This window comes from Fonsecaea nubica, assembly GCF_001646965.1.
Source record: "Fonsecaea nubica strain CBS 269.64 chromosome Unknown Scaff100, whole genome shotgun sequence".
In the NCBI taxonomy this organism is placed as follows: domain Eukaryota; kingdom Fungi; phylum Ascomycota; class Eurotiomycetes; order Chaetothyriales; family Herpotrichiellaceae; genus Fonsecaea; species Fonsecaea nubica.
Window position 1 is genome coordinate 77,462 of NW_019173773.1, and position 25,752 is coordinate 103,213.

Below are 25,752 nucleotides of genomic sequence, written 5' to 3' on the forward strand. Positions count from 1 at the left end.
CGATCGACCATAGCACCGTCTGCTCGACAGATTAGCCAGTCAAAGTCCCTCACAAGCAGACACATATGAACAAAAGAGAAAGAATACGAGAAGATAAAGGGGTCATTATGTGCCCATGTTCGGGGGTTCCTGGTCGGCAGAGGGAGGGGGTGGGAAGTGTCACTGATCAGGCTGAGAGAAGCTGGTCGCAGCCACCACCGAGCATTGAATGGACTTGACTCTGACTGACTTGGGTGAGGCGGAAAAAAGGCATCCATCACTCCCAATCCAGTACAATCTCAGCACAATGAGGCTCAAACTTGCCCAATTGCCAGCCTCTGTTCTCCAAGCGACCCTTGCTGTGCCTTGTTTTTCTGCCTTGTTTCGCTAGATGCAGTGGGCTTGCAGGAGCTGAGTCCTAGTGCGTGCATAAGTCCAGAGTCCTCCCTGCATCTGCACCTGCGGCTCCCTGCAGCCCTAGTGCACGAACCGATACGAGGACCACTTCTACTCTGCTTGTAACTACAGACACTCCTCTCCGTGTCCCTCCTACCTACACATTCAGCCTGACGCGGCCTAGTAATTGGTCGTTTGTCCCTCACATCCCTTGACCACTTGCTCCCGGGCAAAGCGCTGGCCCTGGGCATTCCCCCTCCTCCGGACCTCGGGCTGAATCACAAGATCCAATGTTGCCGTTGACGGCTTGCGCTGGACAAGGGGATTGGTGCCCTGGGCGGGAAAGATCAGATACACCCTGCATTTCTGCGCCATCACGTCCAGCCAGAAGCTGGCGGCGAGCTCGACAAATTCACGGATGAGTTGGAGGTCGTGAGGCGACAAGGTCGCGATGGCTTCAACCGCATTGCGGATCTCGTCCACCGTGACTGTTACTCTTTGATCATACGCAGGCTTCAGCCTTATGGATGCATCAGAGTCGGGCCTCTTCGCGGCGTCCCAATATTCCTTGATGCGCTCGAACCGCCACGTCTCTGATTCCTCGGTGGCTTCTGGCCAATGTGGCATTTCCGAGCCTGGATCTGGGATGGAAGGATTTCATCAGCCTGGAAACTACTGGGGAGGAGGAAGCAAAATAACAGGGCAACAATGCCCCTTACCTTCGCCAAACTCGCTCGTCCATTCACCATGTATTCGTTGGCCTTCGTCACCAAGAACTCCGAATGGAGAGTGGAAGATCTTGTCCCTTAGGATCATCCAGATGCCGCCTTGCACGAGCTGCTGCTTCAACTTCCGGGGATTCTCGGACCGTCGCAGTGCGTGCTCCTGAACCGGCCACCGGCCTTCTCGTTTCTTTTCCCATTGGATTCTTGCGAAGCTGTTGACCTCCTGGGCCAGCTTCTTGAAGCGGGTGCAGATCTCCGGGTCAGACAGGCCTTTGAAATGGTCTCGCTTGACCAGCTCCCCTTTCAATTCCTCCGTCTCTAGTCGGAATTGCTCGATCCTCTCCATCTCCCGTTTGCGAGACTCTTTTTCTTTCGTCTCAAATTCTTCCCGGAGGCGGTCCAGTTCAAGCTGGATTTGTTGTTCCGTGTCTAACAGAGCATCCTTCAGCTTCTTTTGTTCACTCTCGTGCTTTTCCTTTGCAGACTGCATGGTTGCCCTCCACGACGCAATTTCATTTCGGTGCATGGTGTCTCGGCTGTCCAGTTCGCCGCGATGGCGTTGTTCGACCATCTGTGCTTGACTGGCTGCGTCTCTCTGTTGCTTTTCCAGGGTACTTTTCCAGGTCTTCTCGACATCAATCATTCTGGCTTGATGGCTGGATTTGAGTTCGGCCATCTGGGTTTGATGTCGGGCTTGCTCCTGCCTAAGGTTGTGGCACTCCCCCGTCAACTTCTTCCAGCTTTGCTCGAGTCCGCTGTACTGGCCTTCCATCTTGCGAAGAGCCTCTGTCTTTGCTTGCAGGTGTTCGATAAGGAGCCTCAAAGCTCCTTCAGGACCTGACTTTTTCAAGACGATATCGACGTTCTGGGACCATGATGTTTCGCGGGCAGCCCTTCGGAGCTCGCCTTCGATGTTAGTCAATTCCTTGTATGCATCGGCATAGGGTTGGTAGGCCCCCACGAGGATACCCAGCGCGCTCTCCACTCCCGCTTCTCTTGATTTCAACGCATTGTCCACCTCTTTCCGCGCAGTCTGGGGCGATGCTTTTCTGATCTGACCTGCAACACGCTCCAGCACGAGGGATGCCGACTTTTTGACCTGGTAGTCGTCCACTACGAGGGCCAGCATGGCCTCGGCACCACCAGCCTTGTGAGCACTGTTGAGATCAGTCATCCGAACGTCGTGGTTTGCAGATCGCAAACTCTCCTCAACGCGTCGTAGGGCTTGCTCAGCTTTGAGGGCTGATTGACACTGGTCGAGCAGCAATTGGAGACCACCCGCCGTGCCGCGCTTTCTGATCTCTGCGTTTACCTCCATGGTCCGGACATGGCCCTTCATAGCGGCCCGAATCTTGTCTTCGAGATCATTCAAATCCTTCTCCGCGGCCAGCAGCGGCTCGTACGTCTCGACGAGAAGCTTGAGCGCGCCGCTGGTGCCCCGCTTCTTGAATGCAGCGTCGAGGTCACTGTCGTTCACCATTCCCTGCGCAGCTCTCCGGATCTCCTTTTCGAGGCGATAGAGCTCATCGTCGGCAGCTCTAGTCGAGCGAGAGGCCCCTGTACTCGACTGGCCGTCCGCTTGACATTGTGTTCTGTCGCCCATCGCGTCCACCTCCGACGGGCCTGCCGGTTTGTAAGTCGGCTTCGTATAGGCTGGCTTTGGCTGATCGCCGGGTAGCTCCGCAGGGTCAGCAGTGGTTGGCTTCGAGTAGCCAATGGAGATGGGCAACCTGAACAGACCACCACGGCTCTCCGACGTCTTTGTGCTGGACGATGTATCCCCGAGCTCATGAATGGTTGTGGCACTTTGCGACAGGCGATTCCCGTCTCCAAAAGGATCCAGCTCTGCTCGTTGCGACTTGGTAGAGGCTTTTGATTCCGAACTTTGGCTTGCTGCTGGATCATGGTCGGGCACCAGTGGTGGTTCTGTTAGGGAGCGAACATTTTCATTTTCCGCCGCATTCTTCTTTCCCTTGGCTGAAGTGGTAGTTCTGGAGAGCGGCGAGATAGGTGAACTCTCTGCAATGGTAGACGGTGTCGCCAATGTAGCCGCTTTCTTGTCAGTCACCTCGGACTTGTCACTGGGTTCCGTTTTGGATGATGATAGACGCAGAGGTGCTGGAGCAAGGCTGGGGCTGGAAATCTCGCGTAACATGCCCCTGGCCTTTTTCCTTAACCCGACCATGGTGGAAGAGTGCCGTAGATGAGACGAAGATGTAACAATGTTAGTGTAGACTGGCCTGGATGAAGAGTTCTATTACTCCCATTGAAGATGTTGGGTATGCTGGATTATGGTCTTTCAAGCCTTGGAGGGGCTGGAAGTCTGAGGTTTGCGAGAGTGTCTCGGGTATTCGGATGCCTAGATTGAAAACTAAACATAGTCCTACGAGAAATTTATGAGGCTGAAGACAAGTGAGTCCCTCTCCCAACTTTTCAGCCTGGAGGAGGGAGGAGGAGGAGGGAGCGGGGGCCATGAGGCGTAAAGCGGGGCTGAAATAAACCTTGACCCCTTTTGGCTAGTTTGGTGCTTTGGGCTGTTCTGGGATCCACACCCACCCATTCACAAACACACGCACGAGAGAGGCTGTAAGGTTGCCTCACACTGTCGCCTGGACGCGTGCATTAGCGCCGTCTACAACTCGACTGACTAGATCAGAAAGAGGGTGGCCCTGGTGGAGGCTATTCCGGACTCTGTTTGGACGCAATGCATGCTACGCCTCTCCCCTTCCCTCCCTGGTGGAAGCGATGCATACAGAGGCTGAACTAGGTTGGTCTGGTCTGTTCTGGCCTGGTGAGCCTGACTAGAACTGGACTATTCATTCCGCGGCACACATGTCGGCAACAGGATCACCTTACACAATCACAATGACAACCGTGAGGCGTCGAAAGAAACTGTCCAGACCACCGTGGCAACCAATCTCAGCCTGACTGGCCAACTGAGACCATGCTGTACCTGGCTACCTGGCCCATTGGTCTCCATCCCTACGTGGGCTACTTGGTCCCTTCTTGGACGACGAGCTAAGTATGCCTCTCCCCTACCACTCAGCCTCAAGCTGCCCATTTCCTCTCCTGCCCCTCCTCCCACTTCTCTACCCTTGGGAATCTTACATACTCGTATATGTATGTGTTTTTCTCTGTTTTGCTTGACGGCCCGACAAGTTCCCTGGCGTCTGCTCTTTGTTTCCCGCGTCTCTCACTTTTCTGCTGACTGATTGACTCTGACGTCGTGGTTCTCTCGCCCTTATTTACTGGTGTTTTGGTAGAGGAGGGGACGACTCTCTTCTTAACTAGTCATACACAATACTTACATAACCCCTCCTATTATCATGGACGAGAATGGAATGACACCGCACAGAGAGCAGCGGTTCGTCATCGCTGTGGACTATGGCACGACGTATACAGGTATGTTCATCCCCTGGTACAAACCACCACACACATCGGCACGCATATTTTGGTATACTGGTTCTTTCTTTTGCTGCTGCTGCTGATCACTAGGCCTAGGTGTCGCCTACGCAACTCCCAACTCCAATTATCTCCCGCTCGACGAGATCGACCTGATGGAGGACTGGGGCCACAACATGGGCAACCACAAGAAGATCCCCAGCGTCATCTCCTTCTCGCCGTCGACCGAGGCCATGGAGCAGCAGTGGGGTTACGACCTGAGCGAACACGCCATCTCGGTCGTCCACACCAAGCTGGAACTCGACCTGCAGGACGTGTCGGGCGAGCTGGACCTCATGCTCCACGCCCTCGACGGCATGTGCGACTTTAGCTTCCAGCACATCAAGGGTGCCGGCGCCGAGCACGCCTTTAGCGACAAGTCCGCCGAGAGGGTCGTGACCGACTACCTCACCAGAGTGTTTGAGCACCTGCTGGCGGCGATTGCCAATTTCTCCTTCTCCATCAGGATTCGCGTCCCGGTTGATCTTGTGGTCACTGTACCGACGGTATGGAATATTTCTCATAGCCCCAGGGGGACCACCTCCCTGCGCTCCTCTTCATCTGCCTCCCTAATCTCATGAGCAACAGGAATGGTCCTACCGGGCCAAAAACTCGACCTTCCGCGCCCTCACCACCGCCGGTTTCAACCAGCATAACTTCCCCAAGCTGGCCAGCGTCCTGTTCATCACAGAGCCCGAGGCGGCGGCAATCTACACGGCGCGGTATCTGAAGGATGAGGTCCGCGAAATCTTTCTCAAGGTGAGTTTGACTTGTTGGAGCGAGCGTCGATTGCCCGCGACTTTCTTTGGTGGCATTGGGGACTGACGGGAATTCTGGCGGAATTTAGCCAAATTCTTGTTTCATTCTTTGTGATGCGGGTGGTGGTACCGTCGTAAGTCTCTTTTCTATTCATTCATGGTGACATCCTCCCAAATTGTGCAGATTCTTACGGTAGGGCTCTCGCGTGGTAGGATGTCGTATCATACAAGGTCAAACAGGTGGAACCGTCACTCGTGCTGGAGAGAATCGGAGTCCCAACCGGTACGTATATCTCCCCTTGCCCTATACTTTATATCACTATTCGGCGGCGGCGCGGACAACAGTTGGACGACATACATGCTAAAGCTCCCAAACAGGCGACAAATGCGGCGCCATCTACATCGACATCGCCTTCAAGGAATGGCTGAGACAGCAGCTCGGCAACAAATACTACGAGAAACTCGACCTGAACCAGGACCTGCAGCGCGTCAGCTCGCACACGTGCGAGAGCAAGGCCATGCGCGAACTGATGAAGTCGTTCGACGTGCTGAAGAAGCAGTTCCACAAGAACCACAGGGACATGGCGCTGGATCTGCCCGCGCCGCTGCACAATTTGACCCTCGAGGGCCGCGTCGACTGCGGCGAGATCAAGATCTCAAAGTAAGAAAGGCACACACACACACACACACTCCGAAAATGTCTATGTTTGAGCCAGTGTTTGCCTTCTCCTGCTGACACTCTCCACCCCTGTTCCTTTCTAGCGCCACAATGACTGGATTCTTCGACTTTTGCGTGGGTAAGATCATGGATTTGCTCACAGGGCATATCCGCCAGATCGACAACCTGGGCAAGCAAGTCAAGGTGAGTTTCTCCCTGCCTGCACCGCCGATCTCTGCGGGATGAGACAGAGAAAGAATAGAGAGCAAAAATACTAACAAATGAATCCGCTTTGCTTTTTTTGGGGGATAGAACATCTTCCTCGTCGGCGGCTTCGGCGAATCGCCTTACCTGCAAGAAGAGATTGAATTCTCGCTGCGCCTGCGACGGATCAAGCTGCGACGGCCCGACACGTCGTGGACGGCCGTGGTCCGGGGCGCCGTGCTGCACGGCATCGAAAAGGACACCATCTCGAACCTGTCGATCGCGACGGCGTGCCCGCGCCACTTTGGCATCAGCGTCAGCGAGCAGTTCTCCAAGATCCACCACGAGGAGCGCGACATCACCGTCAACCCCATCACCAACTCGCAGATCGTCGAGGGCCAGCTGCTCTGGATGCTCAACAAGGGCGACCTGGTCCTGTCCGACACCCCGACCACCGTCTCCCAGCTGATTTCTCTGTCGTTCCGCGAGAACGACAAGGCCAAGCGCCACCTGACCGTCTACTCGTACTCGGACGACGAGGACCGGCCCAACAAGATCAAGAACTCGTTGGATGGTAAGAAGAAGCCCTCTCTCTCTCTTCCCTCCGTTTATCCCTTTTCCTCTTGTGTATTTCGCGGGGAAGTCCCCCGCACCCCCCCTTTTTTCCCACCCAACCCCCTAGCTGCGGTCCTTATTTTCATTGGTATAATGGACCTGATCCCCTCATTGCTCACACTGTGTTAGAACTCACCGTCTCGCACGTCCTCGAGTACGACCTGACGGGCATCGACCGCAAGCTTCTCGAGAAGCCAAAGGGCCGCCACGGCAGCTTCTACCTCGCCCGCCTGAAGCTCACGCTCTCACTCTCGGCCAACCGGCTGAGCTCGGTGCTCTCGTGGAACGGCGTCGAGTTGGCCGTGGGGGATGAGACGTGGTAGGTGGGTAGGTTTAGCGGAGGGGGAGGGGGATAGGATAGTATAGAGAGGGGAAGGCAGGATAGGAAGGACATGAGGGAGGAAGGAGAGAAGAGGAGGGAGGGAGGGAAAGAGAATGGGAGATATTCAAGACGATTTACGCCGCGTAGGTGTATAAGAAGGGGAAAAAGACGTGTGTGTGTTGGTGAGAGAGCGCAAGAAGGGGAGGGAGAGGCTTGTCCCTCTCACACTAATATTCCAAAAACTGTCCCCAGGAGAAAAGGGGAGAGGCCGACTATATCACATCCACCCAGACTAATCGCCGATGTTGTCATGATTATACCTGTCACCTTAGCTACCTGACGATGACTAACTACCTATATAACCTATATCTATACCGAATGTACCCCTGTCAAGTACTTGAGACTTGATACTTGATACTCGAGTGGGTCTCTAAGTACCTACCTATTTGGCTGGCCAGGAATCGGCCAGGATGGACGTATGTATTAATCATCTCACGAGCATAGTGAAGAGGAAGGTCGAGGCTGCACTAGTCCTAATAGGGCAGTTTGATGACCACACGGTTGAGGGGAGGGGGGGTTGTCAAAGCACTTGTGGTTCAAGGAGGCGGTTTCTGAAGACTCGCTAGCTGTGTCGTGTAGCCGGCGATATCGCAAGATTCTTAAAGGCGGCATCAATCAGGTCGTGATGTAACATGGAAGTCAGGGGTTTTGATGGTGAGACCAATGAGGAGAGAATTGGGCATTAAATGAGAGAGATAGATCCGAATTTATTAAACGCGATCCACGCATGAGGATGAGATCCACGCATGAGGATGAGAATGTCGACTGACTGCAGCAGTGACAATGACGTCGCTTTTACTTGCTGTAAACCATCTCGCTGTCATCGCTCGAGTGAGACGATTTTGATCTCGGTGGCGACCGAGTGGAAAAACCCACAGTACCGCAACCCATCCGGAATCTTACATGGTACTTCGCGCACTGTAAACTTGAGATCGTCTCGACAGATGGCCGCGAACTGTGAGAACGTGTCGCTTCGAATGGCGGCAGAAATGAGGATGACGACGTCCGGGAAGCGGGCTTTGAGGATGCTCAGCAGCTCGGCCAGTGGACGTAGGATGTCGGGGTGGTAGGTAACGTCGGCGCCAATGACGAGATCATAGCGCGTGGCTGACTTCTCAGCTTTACTCAGTAACTCAGCAATTGCTGGCTGATCCGTCCAGTCCAATTGGAGAACTTCTGGTGATGTGCACCCGTCAAGCGTTCCGTTCTCCTTATTCAGCAGGACATTGTTCTCCAGTTTCTCACAGACGAGCCCCAAGCCATCGGTGGCCAGCACAGACAACGCCTGGAGGTGGATTGCGCATAGCAAAGAAAGAAATCCAGTTCCAGCGCCTAGTTCGAGGACGTGCTTGTTGCTTACGATGTCTGGCCGCTGAGTAAAGAGATACCACGCTAGGTGCAGTGCAGCCTCCCACGTACGAAGCCCAACATTGCTGCCTCTCGAAAGGAGATTGCTCGCTTCATTGATGAGGATTGGTCGTACTCCTCGGGCGTCAAGGGAAAGAGGAGGATAGTATGAGTGGACACGCGATTGCTGTGCCTCGTCTGTCTGGTCCCCGTGAGGAAGACTGGACAGGTAGCCCATGTGCTCCATCAGATGATCCGAGACTTGCTGCAGCGTAATTAGACGTGAGTGGTTCAAGCTTTGGGAAGGGAGAATGACAAGGATGTAGGAAGGGGATGGTCGTTGTCAATGGCTGCGCCTCCGAGGTTTCAGCCTACATCTTCTTCAGGATCCTTGCAAGAGTTTTCAATCTCTTCAATCAGACGCCGCAGTATCCGGACCTGATACCACGGGGGAGGCAAGTATTTGTTCTGGCTAGCATCGAAGAAGTACCGATACAAGCAGTCCTGCACATCCGGGTTGACCAGGAGCGTGCCAGGAGGATAAGTCACATCATTGATCTGCTGCATGTACTGCCGATAGAATTTGACCACGATCGGCTCTACTCCAGCCCGAGCAATGTCCATCTTGACAGTCACCAAGATTGTGAGAGGTACGTTGTGTGCAATATCAAGAGCAGAGATGCCCGAGTATCAGACATGGAAAGGAGCATGACCCAACATGCGTTGTGTCTTCACGCATCAAGACAACGACAGAAATTGCAAAGGAGTCGGAGTTGGAGATATGTGGTGAAAAGCCACTAGCCTTATACGGAGTAGCGCGCAAAGCGCCAAGATTTCGAAATGCCAAGCCCACAATTTTCGCGGGAGGGAGCGAATCTTTGCTCGACACCGCAGCCCTTCCACAACTGCAGTCAATTCGAGTGTCAACCAAATTCTTTTCGACCAGCTCGACAGTTCCATCCCATCACTGTCTCGATTGCGATCCCCCCGTCGAATAGACCACCGCAAAGAATCGCAATCATGGCCGACTCACCGGTCACCATCCGAACTCGCAAGTTCATCACCAACCGACTTCTGTCGCGGAAGCAGATGGTCCTGTAAGAGCGCAACCTCTCCTCCCCCGTCTCCCAACCCGATTGCGCAATGGAAATCTCTACCCAAAAAATAGAGAATCTGAAAACTGACATGTGTTTGCTTTTTTTCCCTCCATCGCAGTGACGTCCTACACCCCAACCGGCCCAACGTCTCCAAAGACGACCTCCGCGCCAAACTGGCCGAAGTGTACAAATCCAACAAGGACCAGATCAACGTGTTCGGCATGCGGACGCAGTACGGTGGCGGCAAGTCCACCGGCTTCGCCCTCATCTACGACTCGGTCGAGGCCATGAAGAAATTCGAGCCGCACTACAGATTGGTCAGAGTGGGTCACGCTACCAAGATCGAAAAGGCCAGCAGACAGCAACGCAAGCAGCGCAAGAACCGGTCAAAGGAGTTCCGAGGCACGGCCAAGACAAAGGGCGCGAAGAAGGACAAGAGCAAATAAACGTGAGGTCGTCTCAGGAGGAGAGGTTGTGGTGGTGGTGGTGGTGGTGGTGGTGGATGTGGACTGTTGAGCCGGATCGAGAAAAGGCAATGGTCGCGCCTGTGCTTGTTTCATGTACCAGAAGAAGGGCAAATGAGAAATCCAAGCCTGGCGTACCATTTTTTTGCCCTTTTGAAAGCAGATTTGACGGGGCGGGCAGCTGTGAAAAAGAAAAACATGGAGAATGTTAACGCCCATTTCCAGAGAAAAAGGACAGAGCCGCCCACATCAATCGCGCGCCATCTTGAAAGGTCGAGGGGAGGGGAAACCTTTTTCTGCATCGAACGAGTTTGCGGAATGGGGGGCAATATGGCGCAACGAGAGAGATCGACACTGCAATTGAAATGAATATCAAAACACTGTGAAATGCAAAAAGAGACACACACACCAACACGAGTCATCGTCAGGCTATGCCACTCCCAACCCGCTGCGTGCGTGAATTCTGTTCGTACATTGTAATACACAACATGACCATCTTGCTCTCATTGAGCCCGTGTGAGGTAAATCAGGAACACCAAGCAAACCAGGGAGACAGCGAGGTAAGGGCAGCATTGCGTGAGTGGTAATGATGGTACATGGTTCGTGCTCCCCTATTGGTTCTCTTCTACTCTGCTTCCCAATCCCCTAAACGACTGGACCTCGACGGACTCCGGTCTTTCTTTGCATGCGCGCAGCGCACGCAGCAGAAACGAATATTATCTCAAACCCCGCCGCCCGTGGTTGGTGGGCATAACGTACACATCTGGGAGGAGGAGCACTCATACATGAAACCTTCCTTTGCGAGATCGCATACTTTTCCTTCCCTCTTCCAACCCCATCCATATCCTTCATTCTTACCGGGACGAGACCACCAGCTCGAACATTGTATGTCAATTTGAATCGATGACCCTTCCCATACAAACTTTTGGTCTCGGTGCTTTCTCCTCCTCCGTTTCCTCCTTTTCCAAAATCACGCGGTAAGATCAAGAACCAAAAGAAAACAAGGAGGTGATATTACTTGCCGCCGCCGCCGCCATGATAGCCCGAAATGCAGTGCCAAATGCCCTTGCCGTGGTGCAGTCCCGTGCTCTTTTCTGTGGCATGGGTAAACCCTCCTGTCGCTTATTAGGTTTATGTGGTTCGTACAACATTGCAGTATACAAAAAACAGAATGGAACGCAAACACGAAGGCCGAGCAACATTTTTTGGAAATAGTACAACACAGGTATTAGACGGGGATTGCCGCTTGTGAGGACACGTGTAGAGAGGACGGTATCACAAGCACCAAGAGGCCGTTGTCAGTATTTTGAAGAGGTATTGCTGAGCGAAATGGCTGTGGTGCGAGTCGACTCAGCCGTCCGACAACCAGAAAAGTCTGGACTGCAGTCATGTGCGCCAGGTTCTTGCTGTGAGACTAGGGCTCGTCCATAGAATGAACCAGGAAAGGACTGATTGGCAGCTCTCATGGGTTGTGAGTTGTGCCCATCAACTGAGCCTTTGTATCCGTATGCCACAGCATGATCCGCCACCGTGGACTTCAAGGTTTGGTGAGAGACCGCACCCAAAGGCGAATGTTGTGAGAGAGTGTCGTCCGTCGGGGCCGACGTTACTACTGCGGGCTGGGCTTCATTGACGGCAAGCTGCTCGCCGGATGCCACTGACGTCGCAGAGAGCACGTCGCCCAAACTCATCTGGCCGTATGTCATGTCCTGAACTCGGTAGGGGATGTTCTCCCTGGAATTGTGTTGTTCTTGACCTCCACTTGGTTCTACTGGGGTTGAGACCTGCTGAACAGATGTAACACCATCACCGTTCCAGTAGGTTTGGCTGCGTTGACTTGCAGCAGAAACCGGCAGATCGACTGAACTGGCTGGTGTAGGAATGTAGCTGCGTGCATTGATTGGTTGGGGCAGGATGCGGTCTGATGGCAGATTTCCACCAGCCCCCATTGTCTGGAACGATTGAGGCGCTTCGTTGGGCATTGTATAGGATGTGCCACTTGCCTGAGAATTGGGCTGAGGGACATATTGCTGGGTCTCTGGCCAAAGCGCGCCAGGATGTGGTCGAACCCCATGACCATGGACATAGTAAGCGTTGTTTGTTGACATTGGATCCGTGTTTGGAAGAATGTATGGAGGTGGCTGGGTCGTGTAAGGACTGGATTCTTCGTCATCTGGGTATGGCGAGTAGGGTCCGACGTATTGTGCTCTTCCCCAGTCAACATTTGAACTTTGATTAGTGTATCCACCATAGTCAATGCCATTGGGGACAGCATGATATTGCAGACTGCTTTGTGGGCTACATCTCGAGGGCATCGAGACGTAATTCAGACGATGGTGCGTAGGAAGGGAATATGGTGAATACCGTGGAGGCCCGTGCCATCCCCGAAAGCCATATTGGCTAGGATCTACCGAGGAGACCTGCATTTTGTCAGGTTAGTGTGCATGGTTGGATTGGAGAACAAAAGCTCACCCGTAGAAAGCGACACGAGTCCTCCAGCCCCGAGTTCTTGCAGTTTGCACATGCTTGTCTATCACCTTCGTTGCCGCTGCATTTGATTTTGCGTTTCCGGCATCTCTCGCACTGCAATATGTGAGCAAGCGATACGTTGGATATAGCCCGACGAGCGTTTCAATACGTACAGCAACTGGAACACGTTTTCTAGAGCCGCTCGATGCTCTGCTGTCCGGTTCAGACGTGGGTGTAGTGCGGCTACTGAGGTGACCTCCCGTCTCATATTGATCATTGATGTGAGAACTCTGGCTCAGGGCCATATGTGGGCCTCTCTCATTGCGTCTGAAGAACTCGAAGTCTGGGTACAGTGATCGTGTTGAGATCTAGGACTTCTGTCAATAGGAAGAATTGCAACGTCCGGGGTTTTCCTCACCATGGTGCTGTTGAAAATAAGAGTGGGCAGAAGCAAGCAAGAGCCTTGAATCCTTCGGCTTCGACCACGACCAGTCCTGAAGCAAGCTCTCTAACGACAGTCTCGGACCTTGGAGTGGCCCAGAGCTTATTCTGAGCAATGAGATGTTGAGAAAGAACAGAAGAGAGCCAGGATCAGGTTGATAGTGACATTTTCAAGGGCATACTCCAATAGGAAAAGAGATGGACAAGCTTCAACTTTGTTGCTGGAGCCAGATCGAGGAGGTATGTCATATCATGATCGACGTCAATCTGAAAAAGATTTGCTGCTCTCCCAACGTACGCCTAGATCAAGTCACGCCTCCGGAGTTGGCCTTTGAAACCTGATCTAAGATTCCCTTGTAACGGCCATGCTGCAGGCATCCGATGGTGTGACCATGATGCTTGGTCCACTGCGACAACATGATTCAGCGGGCATAACATGGGCTGACCAGTCATCGACCAACTGATGGAGCGCCTGCCATATCAGCTGTGAAACAAATCCGACGCACCAGGCCAATCAAAACATCATGATGCTCCAGAGACCAACCTGCAAACTGTACTTGAGCAATGAGTGCAGGTAGCATTGGTTCTGGATCTAGCGTCGACAGGTTCCATGTGGGGAAACAAGACAACCCTGCAACCTCTTTGAGCCACATCTGGTGGGTTGTGGGTTACGCATCTTCGTGCGGACATGCTTTGCAGAGGGTGGGATGGAAATCATCCTGTGTTGTCGGTCCTAACCTCAACAAGAGACAGAGGCTGGATACTGTTTGCTCTCAAGATGTCTCTGCTTTGATTGGCCACAAGCCCCTGGAGAAACGTGGCATATGCATCATCTGCACCTGAGCAAACTCACAGCTGGTAATCCCCTTTGAAAATTGGGCCATGGTTAGGGGGACGGGGGGCCAAGTATTTTGCGGAAACTTTCCAAATTCTGATATCGATGAAGATTGGCCACCAATTGCACAGCCTTGCCATCTAGTAGTCGACTGAGCCTTTGACCGCAGACAGTCCGCAGAGAATAGATAACTTTCCGTAGGGCCTTACTGAGTCCATAAAGGCTCTCCTGACTTAAAAAGGCCAGCCGGTTACGGGATAGGCCCAGGCGCTAAGCCTGCAAAAAGGTTGATGCACATGACAAAGGGTAGCAGTGGTGCATGTCACTAGGAGGAGGCCTCCTGAATCGGAGTGAACTCTGTGGCCAATGTTAGCCCCTGGACAAGAGCTGCACAAAGCCTGCGGAACATCACAGAATATCTTGGTTGCACAAGATGTCAAAAGGTTGACCTCATTCTTCAGAAGCCCAGCGTGCAGAGCAATCTGACAAATCAGAGACTGAGTTTCAGGTGCCTCTTGGTGACACAAAGGCGCATCGATACCAGGATGGAGCCTCAACGAGGCCAGAACCGCCACCACACTTTTGTGAGAGGCTTTCCAGGAAGACCCCTCCACAAGGTGTGCGCACAACAGGAGGTGGTGCCGAAGACGACCCTAAAAGTGCTATCATCCTCAAGGTGACCAGATAGTGCAGGGCGCAGCACTAAGTACTATTGTTATAGGACATCACGATTTGATGGTGCAAAGAGCATATCAGCACAGTGCCGTCTGGGGTTGTCAGGTTCTGGGTAGATGCGGAAAATAAATCTCCATCAGCTGACATTTGAAGATCAGCCAGGTGAGATCGCAGCCTCCCTCTGTGCAGACTCATGTAGTGCAGAGCAGTGCTGGTTGCAGCCCAAACGAGGGTTGATAGCCAGCCCAGGGCAGGGCCGCTGGACCTGTCATCGAAGCGGGTGGAAGCCGAGAAGGAAGGCGGTTCGTGACAGAATCGGGGGATTTTTGTATGACTGTGCATAGGAGAAGAGAAGGGATGGATAGTTGCATGACCAAAAGTCGTGTACAGAGTACTTTTTCGTCAATTCAAAAACATCCTGCATTAAAGTTGCTATCAGAACGACTAAGGGAGAGCGAGTGGTCGAACAAACTCGGCCTCCACAGTGGTGCTGACATGTGAGAGGACCTAGTTGGACAGATAGCCTGTTGGATCCTCAAGGGGGACAATGTACACCAGGATCAGATGTCCAGAAGGCCAACCCAGGGTCGTGATGGGAGTATTTGCGCAGAGGAGCGGAAGCGTAGGTACTAAGCCTCAGTTCAGCCCATCTTTGGTCTAAGACGAATGTCGTTTTCAGATAGCGGCAGGACTTGTGTAATGAGCAGGGTATCGGGGAGGTAGGTCAGGATGAACAGGAAGAAGAACCGTGAGCTGGACGAGATATTGATGAAGGGAGGCGATGGTGAGGATGGCGTGTAAAGGGTTCGGAAAGCCCAAAATGGGCCGCAGGGCGCAAGGAACCGCCTTGGCTGCGGATTTCAAATGACACAGAGATGACATTGTCATTTCAATTTTTCCTTGGATGGGACTCGACGGATGGTCAATTCAAAGCAACTCATGGCTTCAAAGCACGTCTTCAGCACCCTCCATCCCCTTGCCAATCAGTCTACGACTTCATCGCACATCATATGATCGCAACAATTGCCTCGTGACAATCGCTATTACCGCGTCAGTGACCACACGCACGCCCCACAGAAGTGAGTGCCTCAAGGTGCATCTCGAATCATCGCTAGAGTCTTCGCCATGAGTGTGATACTGGAGACATCTCTCGGCGAGGTTGTCATCGACCTCTTGGTTGACAATGCACCCAGATGCTGTGAGAAGTAAGGCCCATCTCTGCGATGTCGTTGCTGTCAGTGCACTAACCGGTGATTCAGTTTTTTAAAACTTTGCAAAATCAAGTATTACAACTTCTCCCCGTTTCACAGCGTCCAGAAGGGCTTTAGTTGTCAGACTGGAGATCCACTCGGTCCAGATTCGCCCGAAAGTGACGGTGGTAGTTCTATCTGGGGCTTGCTATCGGGCCCATCAAAGAAGAGCTTTACGGTCAAAATCGACCCCAAGCTGAAACATTCCCAGCGTGGGACAGTCAGTATGGCAACAGTGCCCTCGCCACACGATTCCGATGAGCGACTCGCTGGCAGCCAGTTCATCATTACCCTCGGAGATGACATTGATTACTTGGACGGGAAGGCCGCCCCTTTTGGCATGGTAGTCGAAGGCTTCGACACTCTGGACAAGATCAACAATGCCTTCACTGATTCCAACGGTAGACCTCTCAAGGACATCCGCATCCGGCACACCATTATATTAGAAGACCCATACGACGACCCACCAGGGTTGGTTGTGCCCGACTCAAGTCCTGCGCCGACCAAGGCACAATTGGCCACTGTTATGATCGCGGATGATGAAGAATTGGATGAAGAAGTGGACGAAGTGGCCCTAGAGAAACTACGAAGAGAACGAGAGGCAAGAGCACAGGCTCTGACTCTCGAAATGGTTGGTGACCTCCCTTTTGCCGAGGTCAAGCCTCCGGAGAATGTTCTTTTCGTTTGCAAATTGAATCCCGTCACAAACGACGAAGATCTCGAGTTGATCTTCAGTCGATTTGGCAAAATCCTCTCTTGCGAGGTCATCAGGGATAAACGCACTGGTGACAGCCTACAGTATGCCTTTATTGAGTTTGAGAATCAAAAGGACTGTGAGCAAGCCTACTTCAAGATGCAAGGCGTGCTCATCGACGACCACCGCATCCACGTGGACTTCTCACAGAGTGTTTCTAAGTTATCTGATACCTGGAGAGACGCAACGAACTCGAAGAGGGCGAGACAATCCGGGGGGTTCGGTGGGATTGCGAGTCTTGAGAAGCGTCGGCATTACCGTGAGGACGACGGACGTGGACAAAGTGGCGGCAACTACAGAATGGTATTTGACAAAGAGGACATCCGCCGAAACAAAGAGTCTCGGCGAGAGGAGGAGCCTCGAAGATCTCGGAGCAGAAGTAGAAGCCCGCGACATGACGGGAAGGATTCCAGACGAGACGAGTACCGACCTAAAGATCAGGATAGACGCGACCACAGAGATCGTGGGGAAAGAGGTCATTATCGTGACAGAGACAGAGATGTTGACCGGGACAGACCACGGCGAGGACAGTCGTATCGCTCGGGCCCCTGGAGGGACAGAGACCGCTAAGGTGGAAAAGCAGGAGAGCTCATTTATGCTGTACAACAACTACTACTCTCAGGATCCTAAGCATCAACTACGCGTAATAGTGTACCAAGTCGCCGTAAACTTGGCTGGTGATTGGATTGTATCGCGGTTATGCATCGTATATCTCTTTGATTGAAACCTTGTCATACGTCACCGCGAGGCTGAGATGATTTGGTGACGGCGAAGGATGCGGAGAATGTTTTGAAACCTTGTCTGACGTTTCGTCGTCTCACCACGCTAAACGTCGCTCCCTTCCCTCTCCAGAAGCCGCAGCTCAGCTGAGCCAGCTGAACCAAAGCTGATTTCGTTGACCCCCGTTTGGGAACTGGTCTGCTTTTGAAGGGGGTGAGAAACAGAGAGTCTTTTTCCGCCGAAGGAACACCTTTCTTTCTAGCCACCACTGTCCTACCACTTCCTCTGCACGATCAGATTCCATTGCGATCGCCAACAACAATTCATGATGGCTGCAAACATGGTGAATACGCTTCTCGAAAAGCTCCATCTGACATCCAAGGATCAGGGAGCTCCTGCCCAAGAACCTGGCGAAGAGGAGTTGAAAGCTCTGCGTCAGAAATACGAGAAGGCGAATCAAGAGCATGTCCTTGCCTTCTACGACGAACTCGATGTGGAGGGGAAAGCTGCTCTGTTTGAACAGCTATCCAACTTCGACCCAGATCGTATCAATGTCCTCGCAGACAAAGCCCTCCACCCTCCGAAAGACTCAGACCAGCAGGAAACCTCCATCAATCCCCTCCCCGAATCCGCCACCGCCTCCCTTCTCGACGCCCCAGATGAACAAAAAGAAGAGTGGTATAAGGCTGGACTTTCCCTTATTGCACAGAACAAAGTGGGTGTGGTATTGATGGCGGGTGGACAAGGGACGAGACTGGGCAGCTCTGATCCCAAGGGATGCTTTGACATTGGCCTGCCCAGCAAGAAGTCGTTGTTCCAGATGCAGGCAGAACGGATCTGGAAGGTGCAACAACTGGCAAAACAACATGCCGGCTCTTCTACCGACCCAGTTGTCCCCTGGTATGTCATGACCAGTGGTCCTACTCGAGCACCTACGGAGAAGTTCTTTGAGAAGCACAACTACTTTGGTCTGGCCAAGGAGAACGTTGTCATCTTCGAGCAGGGTGTCCTCCCATGCATTTCAAATGAAGGGAAGATTCTTATGGAAAGCAAATCCAAGGTTGCTGTGGCTCCTGACGGGAATGGTGGCATCTACCAAGCTCTAGTGCTGTCCGGAGCTCGTGCAGATCAACGAAAACGTGGTATTGAACACGTCCATGCTTACTGTGTAGACAACTGCCTGGTCAAAGTCGCAGATCCAGTCTTCATTGGCTTCGCAGCCTCCAAGGACGTCGACATTGCGACCAAAGTTGTGCGAAAGCGGGCAGCAAACGAACCGGTTGGTCTGATTGTGGAGAAGAACGGAAAGCCGGACGTGGTCGAGTACTCTGAGATTGACAAGGAGATGGCCGAAGCCACGGACAGTTCAGATCGCTTGAAATTCCGAGCTGCCAACATCGTCAACCACTACTACTCATTCCGGTTCTTTGAAGCCATTGAAGAATGGGGACACAAGTTGCCACATCACGTTGCGAAGAAGAAAATCCCCTATATGGACACCGAGACAGGCGAGACCGTCAAACCCGAGAAACCAAATGGGATCAAGTTGGAGCAGTTTGTGTTTGACGTCTTTCCATTTGTCCCAATGGAGAAGTTTGCCTGCCTCGAAGTTGACCGTAAAGAGGAATTCTCGCCATTGAAGAATGCTCGTGGCTCAGCGGAAGATAATCCAGATACCAGCAAAGCAGACATTATGGAACAAGGAGCCCGGTGGCTGGCGGCTGCAGGGGCTACAGTCGTGTCCGAGGGCAATGACAAGGGCGTCGAAGTGTCCCCACTCATCAGCTATGTATGTTGCGTTCTTTTCTTTACAATATGCCTGGGATGAAGCTAACTTTTCTCTTAGGGTGGTGAGGGCCTCGGCTACTTGAAAGGAAGAGAGATCAAGGCCCCGGCTGTGATCGAAAGAAGCCCATCGGAGTAGGCCAATACAGACGGCAAAGGGAAAAAAGGGCTACGTGATTATGATTTTGGATGAATAGAATAGCAGAGTTCCGCATTCGGGTACCGGACAGGGAGTTAACAAGCACGCTGGGATGATAAAAGAGATACGATATACCGAGTACCTAGACTGAATTGGGTCGCGCACCTTCAGCGGCTCCAAGCGGACATTTTCCATTGTGTGCTGTAGTTTCACATTACCTGTTCACCTTTCTACTAATATACCAAGGGAATGGGAGCCAATGGTCACTCCCATCACCATCGCCATCACCATCACCTATCACTATCACTATCATTCTCTCGCTTCAGCCTTACCACGTGCCACGCTCCAGAATCAACAATGTCTCCACAAACTTCAAACGGCGCTAAGCCATCTCAGGACTAGCTCACTTGGCACTGGTGGATTCCGGGATTTGCGACTCTGGACAGTTTCCTGGTCGCTTTCTTTTTTCTCTGTCACCAGTTGGTGTTGATCGGTCGTCGTACGGTTCTACGGAGGCTGGAAGTCGTTGGAAAGGTCGTGTGGGAAGTTGCGCCATCTGTAAGTGACCGTCTCCTCGAGTTCCATCTTGTTCCAAGCTGGCTTGTTCACTTGTGCCCCTCTTTGAACCCAATTCCCAAAGTTCGAGAACGTGTCCCCCCTTCTGCACCTATCCGCGATCTTGCATCTTCCAGCGGGCTAACGTCTGATCGCAGGTTGCGGGACTTGGGATACTCGAACGCGGTTTCAATTGAGCAGGTATGCTCTTGTCCTCTGATCTTCTTTTGGATGCGTCGCCGCCCGTCCCCAATCGGTGCTAGAAATCGTCGAACCTCTCACAGACGTCCCATGCGTGCGCGTGGAGGCCATTATCGTCGCGCATGCCACAATTACAAGAGAAGGGTTCTAATACTATTGCTCTAGGGACTGAGGAAATTATTCAGCAAAAAAACAAGTCAAGATGTCGACCCTTTCCCGACGCGCCTGCTACAAGTGTGGCAATGTTGGCCATTATGCAGAAGTTTGCACTTCCTCTGAGAGGTTGTGCTACAACTGCAAGCAACCAGGCCACGAATCAAACCAGTGCCCTATGCCACGTACAACGGAGAGTGAGTGCCAGCTTTTCAGTTGTCCCAAGTTCCGTGTGCTGATAGAGTGATTTTTTTTTCCCGCAGCGAAACAATGCTATCATTGTCAAGGCCTGGGACATGTGCAAGCGGATTGCCCGACTCTCCGCATCAACGGCGGCCCTGCTGGTGGTCGCTGCTATTCATGTGGCCAGATTGGTCACTTGGCTCGAAACTGCCCTACTCCAAACATGGGACCACCCACTCGTGGTCGTGGGGGTTATGGTGGCTTCCGCCCGGGTTACGGTGTTACCAACAACCGGGCTGCTATGTGCTACAAGTGCGGTGGACCGAACCACTACGCTCGAGACTGTCAAGCTCAAGCTATGAAATGCTATGCCTGTGGCAAACTCGTAAGTCTCACCGTTTGCTTCAAGCCCTTCAAGACCATGGTATTGACAAAATATATTCAGGGCCACATCTCTCGCGACTGCACTGCCCCCAATGGTGGACCGCTGAACGCGGCAGGCAAGACCTGCTACAAGTGCGGCCAGCCAGGTCATATCAGCAAAGACTGCACTTCCACCACTGAAACCAATGGTTCGGCGGTCGCTGTGACGAATGGAACTCCTGCTGATGCCCCTGCAGCTGCTCCTGCGGCGGATGCCACCGAGGTCTCTACCACCGCGGCCCCCGCTGCCGCGGTTGCGTAGAGCAGGCAACATCATCCCATCCTGCACCACTGCACGGCAGCTCAAGTTTCCTTGTACTGTTCCTCGTATTTTGCACGTTGCTTTTTGAGCTCCTCTTCGGGGCAATATCGACACACAGACAGTCTTTTCCGAAAGCCCCCATCCCCTCAGCATCCCGTTGTTTCTCTGTTTATCCTCCCCCTTTTTTTTCCCGAGTCCAATTTTCCGTCACGTTTACGATACCACCGGAGGCTGCTATGCCTTTGATTCCTTTTTTTTGGCAGTACGCATCGAATCATCGACGCCCCTTTTTGGCGTTCACGACCCTTCACACGACGAACAACCACTGCAAGACTATTCACGATACAAAAACCGGCAAGGCAGGAGAATAGGATCATCGACCACGAGAGAGAAGGAGAGTAATCGAAATATGGACCAGTCTGAAACTTGCGGCAAAATTGAACGAACATGACTCCAGGATTTCACACGGATCACCCCCATTTGACGGTTTCATCTCCGGCGTTTTCTGACGAGGATCACGGAATCTTGCTTTCCAACGCGCTACACAACGAAACGACTTTCCTTGGCTTTTCTCTCTACGATCGGAAGACGCCACCATTTATCAAAAGGATCTGATTGAGAGGAAGTTAGACCTCGCTTTCTGACGGAACCCCAATCGACTAGCTGGACAGATAAGATAGCATATGGAGCGAAGCGGGCAGTGGACGACAACGGAAGAAGTGAAAGCGATGCAGAATGAGCGAGAGGCACTTGAGTTGTGAGAGTGGAGAAGGACGGGAGCCTGAGCGAGTTGAAGCAATAGACTGGGTTGGGAAGCAAAGAGTGAGCCTTCGATTTCGATGAGGTCGATGGTTTGCTTGGAGCACACGAGAGAAGCACTTCACCCAAAAAAAGGAGAGTCAAGGTTGGCATCTGCAAAGTTGTGGGCCATCTTCCTCAGCATCATTATCATCACCATCATATCCCCTTTTATGAGATCTTTGCAACTTAATGAGAGAAATTTCTCTAGGCGTAGTAGGGAATGCAGTTGAGGTCGGCTGCTCTTTTTAACACTCATTCCCCTTTTTTTGAGCACGGAGTGATGCCTTTAGTGAAGCTGGGCCGTACACTGTTCATACAGTCGAGTTCCACGGATTTCTGGCCGCCAGTCTTGACAAGAATAACGATCGTCGATGAGTCCTGATGAAGACCAGCCTCCCACAATTCCCAGATCCTTATCTCCCAGCAGACGCGGGGTTGAGCAGCCCGGCTGCCTGATGCGTCCTGGGTGCGCACCAAAGGCCCTTCACCCACGAGCGAGATAATCGATTCGAATGAGCGGGAATCTACAAGGTACCTCGTACACACCAAACACATACACAAGGGACAAGGCGGTCGGCTTGAGATGGACCGAGTTGGATATCTCGCCCTTCGTCGGCGCTGTCGAGGAACGTCAGCAAGAGGAAAATGATCACCAGATGGCACCGAGAGGACGCATCATAGGGCTCTGAGCCTGTCCCCAACTTCCCCCTTGAGAATCCTCTTCGTCGATCCCAATCCTTCAACATGACCCCCCGTAACACGACAACGGCTTCATGTGGGCCACATCTGACTCCAGTTCGCTCGAACTTTCCAGCGAGAATTCCCAGGGGCCCGGCTGTGGGTTAGGCCTCGACGAATGCGAAGGGAGCCTTACGCAATTCGACACCCGCCGGACGATGGGCGCTGTGGCTTACTTTCAAGGCCCTTTTACCAGAAAAAGGGAATCCTTCTGATACGATCCAAAATACCCCGAACTCCTTTCCCCAGGGACCAGCATACGGACCCCATTGTGGAGGTCTCCAGCAAGAACTCCGGTGTGATTATCTCGGGGGCCGGAACAAAGCATTTATGGATTGATTGCTCTGATGGGTTATATCTACATGACTCCAGCAGCAGCAGCAGCAGCAGCATTCTGCTGGGGGAGCCGAGCAGATACAACCCGGGCCTGCGATCCTGCGCCGACACGAGAGCCAGACCAGAGTACAGCCGCTCTTGTCGTCAACTAGATATACAGCATGCGTTTATGGAGGCACAGCTTTACAGGCAAGACTTTGGTCTTTGCCGTGACGGCTGCTTCGTGTCAGGCATTCCTGCTGCTGGGCTATGATCAAGGTATGTATGTGCACATGTGTGGAACTCCTCTCCCTCACATATCGACGTCCCGCTCGGTGAACTTCGCTGGACCTCTGACCATTTCGCCCCCAACTAGGTGTTATGGGCGGAATCATCGGTGCGAACAACAAGTTCGGAGTCGACTTCAACCATCCAGACGCCGACATGCAAGGAAACATTACGGCTCTCTATGACAGTAAGTTTCACCTCGATCCCTTCAGCAGTACGATGATACGCGGACACGCAGGCTGATTAGGAGTTTCTCGTTGTTCCTGTTCTAGTTGGCTGCGTGGTAGGCTCTCTGATCACCTATTTCATCGGTGAGCGGTTGGGGCGACGCACCCTCCTGATCATGGGGGGTTCTATCATGATTGTCGGTACTGCCGTCCTCGCGTCGTCCACGACCATCGCACAGCTTATCGTGGGCCGAATCGTGACCGGAGTGGGCAACGGCATGAACAGTTCGACTGCGCCCGTGTTCCTGTCCGAGTGCTCTCCCGCTTCTCACCGCGGCCTGCTCAACACGTTGCAGGGGACCGTCACGATCCTCGGCGTCGTCATTGCGTATTGGCTCGACTATGGCTTGAGCTTCACCAGCTCGAGCATCCAGTGGCGCTTCCCCTTGGCTTTCCAGGCGGTGTTTGCCGTCTTCCTCGTCCTCCAGGTCATCGGACTTCCAGAGACGCCTCGTTGGCTCGTCCAACATGATCGCTATGAGGAAGCACGTTCCACGATTGCGGCGCTGCTGGGCAAACACGAAGACGACGAGCAGGTCACCCAGATGGTACTCGACATCCGCAGCGTCGTCGAAGAAGAGCACAAGGGTGGTCCCTTCAAACTGCGCGAACTATTCTCCATCGACAAGAAGCAGAACCTGCGCCGACTCCTTCTCACCATCTCGATCCAGGCTGGGCAACAGTGGAGCGGTTCAAACATGCTGAATTACTATGCTCCTGTCATCTACCAGAACGAGATGAAACTGACACGGAACCTGTCGCTCATCCTGGGCGGGTGCACCGAGGTGACGTACCTCGTGGGCTCGGCTTTGCCGCTGGCGGTCATGGACCGCTTCGGTCGGAGGATGTTGCTCATGATTTCGTCTGCAGGGCTGTGTTTCTGCTTTGTCATGGTGTCGATTCTGCTCAGCATCGGCACCAAGGCGACCGCGTACGGGGCAACAGCTTTTATCTTCTTGTTCCAGCTCTTCTAGTAAGTTTCCCCCCTTTTCCCCAGAAGAGCCCAGGCGTCATATCTGGCCAAAAGCAACGAGGCCAAAGCACTACGCAACCAGACCTCTCCCGCCTTCGCCATTTACCTCTGTACCTGTCCTTTGTCGTTGTATTCGAAGATACTAACAAACCCCCAACCAGCGGGATCGGCTGGCTCCCCGTACCGTGGTTCTACCCGTCCGAGATCAACACGACGCGGTACCGGGCGCGCGTGCAGGCCATCTCGAGCGCGTGGAACTGGATGTTCGTGTTCGCGGTCGTCAAGATCACGCCGATCGCGCTGCAGAACATCGGGTGGCGCACCTTTGTCGTCTTCGCCGTGCTCAACGCCGCCTTCATCCCCATGGTCTACTGCTTCTACCCGGAGACCAAGGGCCTCGAGCTCGAGGACATCCCGCTCCTCTTCGACCGCGGCGGCGTCACCGGCGGCGTCCTCTCGAGTCCCGGCGGCAGGACCGTCGCGCCGCACCAGCACGCCCGGGAGAGCCATGTCGGCGAAAAGATGACGGTGGGAGGGGGCGGAGCAGTGGGACAGGGGAGCGCAGAGGAGATTGAGCAGAAGGAGTGAGTCCAGTAGTGGCAATAGGAGCTGAACGGATATAGAGAGACAGGGGAGGAACGAAATAAATGAGACATGGATTAGATCCAGAAGAGGAACTGAAAATCAGGAAAAGTACCACCATGTATATATGTCCATATACCAAACGTTGGAAAAACAGGTGTCAAGATTACCAAACTGGCCGGCTGGTTGACGCACGACCTCCCAAGCAAGATATAGTAGAGAGAAAAGGAATGGACTTCCGAAGTTCATCGATACTAGGTACGTATATTGGCGAAGATCTCCTGCAAAGCCAACCTCAACCAACTTACTCACTTGGTCACTTGGTCACTCACTCAACTTACATGTCCTTTCTATATTTACGAGAGCCGCCAACTTCGAAACCAGAACTAAACATACAGCCAGCAGCCCTGGCGAGTCCCACGCTATATTAATATCAATATCAATAATACCTGGCATTCAATGAATAAAGTTCCGGTATGATAAATTAAAAAATAAAAGTTAAGCAAGTCTCTTTAGATTATGACTTTTCTATATCGGGGGAGTTTTTTTCCCCCCTTGTAGAGACAATATCAGTCGTTTGACTTCGGCATGCCTTATTATTTTTTTGGGGGCTTCTCGGCGATATAGAGACATGTATGTTCCTCCTAGAGACCGTGCCACCGTCATGTCATTCGATCGAGGGATAGTGTACCTCGTGGTATGTGGGTGGGTAGGTAGGGAGGTAGATAGAACCCTGAACGCCGATGCTCGTCATGACTGGACATAAAAAACCCAGGTCGAATAGTCGCAGTCGCAGTCCCAAAGATATGGATATATGGAGATGTCACTGACTGCATCATGAGACAAGACACGAGGTAGCCAGCCAGCCCACATTGTTCGACAAGTTTGGTTTCGCCTCGGACAATAAGGGTATCGCA

At 52.8% G+C, this 25,752-nt stretch overlaps 9 protein-coding genes across 9 annotated transcripts; 6 read left to right on the plus strand and 3 right to left on the minus strand.

Annotated features, from left to right (window-relative positions):
• Positions 1-555: 555 nt before the first annotated feature.
• On the minus strand, positions 556-3,285 carry AYO20_09998 (hypothetical protein; the record flags this gene model as incomplete). The annotated part of the gene is made up of 2 exons (XM_022648263.1): positions 556-1,016; positions 1,095-3,285. The coding sequence occupies 2 exons, from the start codon at positions 3,283-3,285 to the stop codon at positions 556-558; spliced, it is 2,652 nt and encodes an 883-aa protein (XP_022495782.1).
• Positions 3,286-4,426: 1,141 nt separating this feature from the next.
• AYO20_09999 (hypothetical protein) lies at positions 4,427-7,099 on the plus strand (the record flags this gene model as incomplete). Its single annotated transcript, XM_022648264.1, has 8 exons — positions 4,427-4,502; positions 4,596-5,047; positions 5,130-5,300; positions 5,513-5,582; positions 5,678-5,960; positions 6,062-6,161; positions 6,270-6,735; positions 6,906-7,099. 8 exons carry the CDS (start codon positions 4,427-4,429, stop codon positions 7,097-7,099), a joined length of 1,812 nt encoding a protein of 603 aa, XP_022495783.1.
• Positions 7,100-7,978: 879 nt separating this feature from the next.
• Positions 7,979-9,129, minus strand: AYO20_10000 (hypothetical protein; the record flags this gene model as incomplete). The annotated part of the gene is made up of 2 exons (XM_022648265.1): positions 7,979-8,770; positions 8,881-9,129. The coding sequence occupies 2 exons, from the start codon at positions 9,127-9,129 to the stop codon at positions 7,979-7,981; spliced, it is 1,041 nt and encodes a 346-aa protein (XP_022495784.1).
• A 396-nt stretch (positions 9,130-9,525) lies between these two features.
• AYO20_10001 (hypothetical protein) lies at positions 9,526-10,048 on the plus strand (the record flags this gene model as incomplete). The annotated part of the gene is made up of 2 exons (XM_022648266.1): positions 9,526-9,602; positions 9,721-10,048. 2 exons carry the CDS (start codon positions 9,526-9,528, stop codon positions 10,046-10,048), a joined length of 405 nt encoding a protein of 134 aa, XP_022495785.1.
• Positions 10,049-11,364: 1,316 nt separating this feature from the next.
• AYO20_10002 (hypothetical protein) lies at positions 11,365-12,840 on the minus strand (the record flags this gene model as incomplete). The annotated part of the gene is made up of 3 exons (XM_022648267.1): positions 11,365-12,486; positions 12,539-12,649; positions 12,709-12,840. 3 exons carry the CDS (start codon positions 12,838-12,840, stop codon positions 11,365-11,367), a joined length of 1,365 nt encoding a protein of 454 aa, XP_022495786.1.
• A 2,771-nt stretch (positions 12,841-15,611) lies between these two features.
• On the plus strand, positions 15,612-17,214 carry AYO20_10003 (peptidyl-prolyl cis-trans isomerase-like 4; the record flags this gene model as incomplete). The annotated part of the gene is made up of 3 exons (XM_022648268.1): positions 15,612-15,691; positions 15,746-16,641; positions 16,691-17,214. The coding sequence occupies 3 exons, from the start codon at positions 15,612-15,614 to the stop codon at positions 17,212-17,214; spliced, it is 1,500 nt and encodes a 499-aa protein (XP_022495787.1).
• Positions 17,215-17,538: 324 nt separating this feature from the next.
• AYO20_10004 (hypothetical protein) lies at positions 17,539-19,134 on the plus strand (the record flags this gene model as incomplete). The annotated part of the gene is made up of 2 exons (XM_022648269.1): positions 17,539-18,999; positions 19,057-19,134. 2 exons carry the CDS (start codon positions 17,539-17,541, stop codon positions 19,132-19,134), a joined length of 1,539 nt encoding a protein of 512 aa, XP_022495788.1.
• A 1,315-nt stretch (positions 19,135-20,449) lies between these two features.
• Positions 20,450-20,911, plus strand: AYO20_10005 (hypothetical protein; the record flags this gene model as incomplete). The annotated part of the gene is made up of 2 exons (XM_022648270.1): positions 20,450-20,611; positions 20,672-20,911. The coding sequence occupies 2 exons, from the start codon at positions 20,450-20,452 to the stop codon at positions 20,909-20,911; spliced, it is 402 nt and encodes a 133-aa protein (XP_022495789.1).
• A 2,036-nt stretch (positions 20,912-22,947) lies between these two features.
• Positions 22,948-24,841, plus strand: AYO20_10006 (hypothetical protein; the record flags this gene model as incomplete). Its single annotated transcript, XM_022648271.1, has 4 exons — positions 22,948-23,044; positions 23,142-23,240; positions 23,326-24,253; positions 24,415-24,841. 4 exons carry the CDS (start codon positions 22,948-22,950, stop codon positions 24,839-24,841), a joined length of 1,551 nt encoding a protein of 516 aa, XP_022495790.1.
• Between the last annotated feature and the right edge of the window lie 911 nt (positions 24,842-25,752).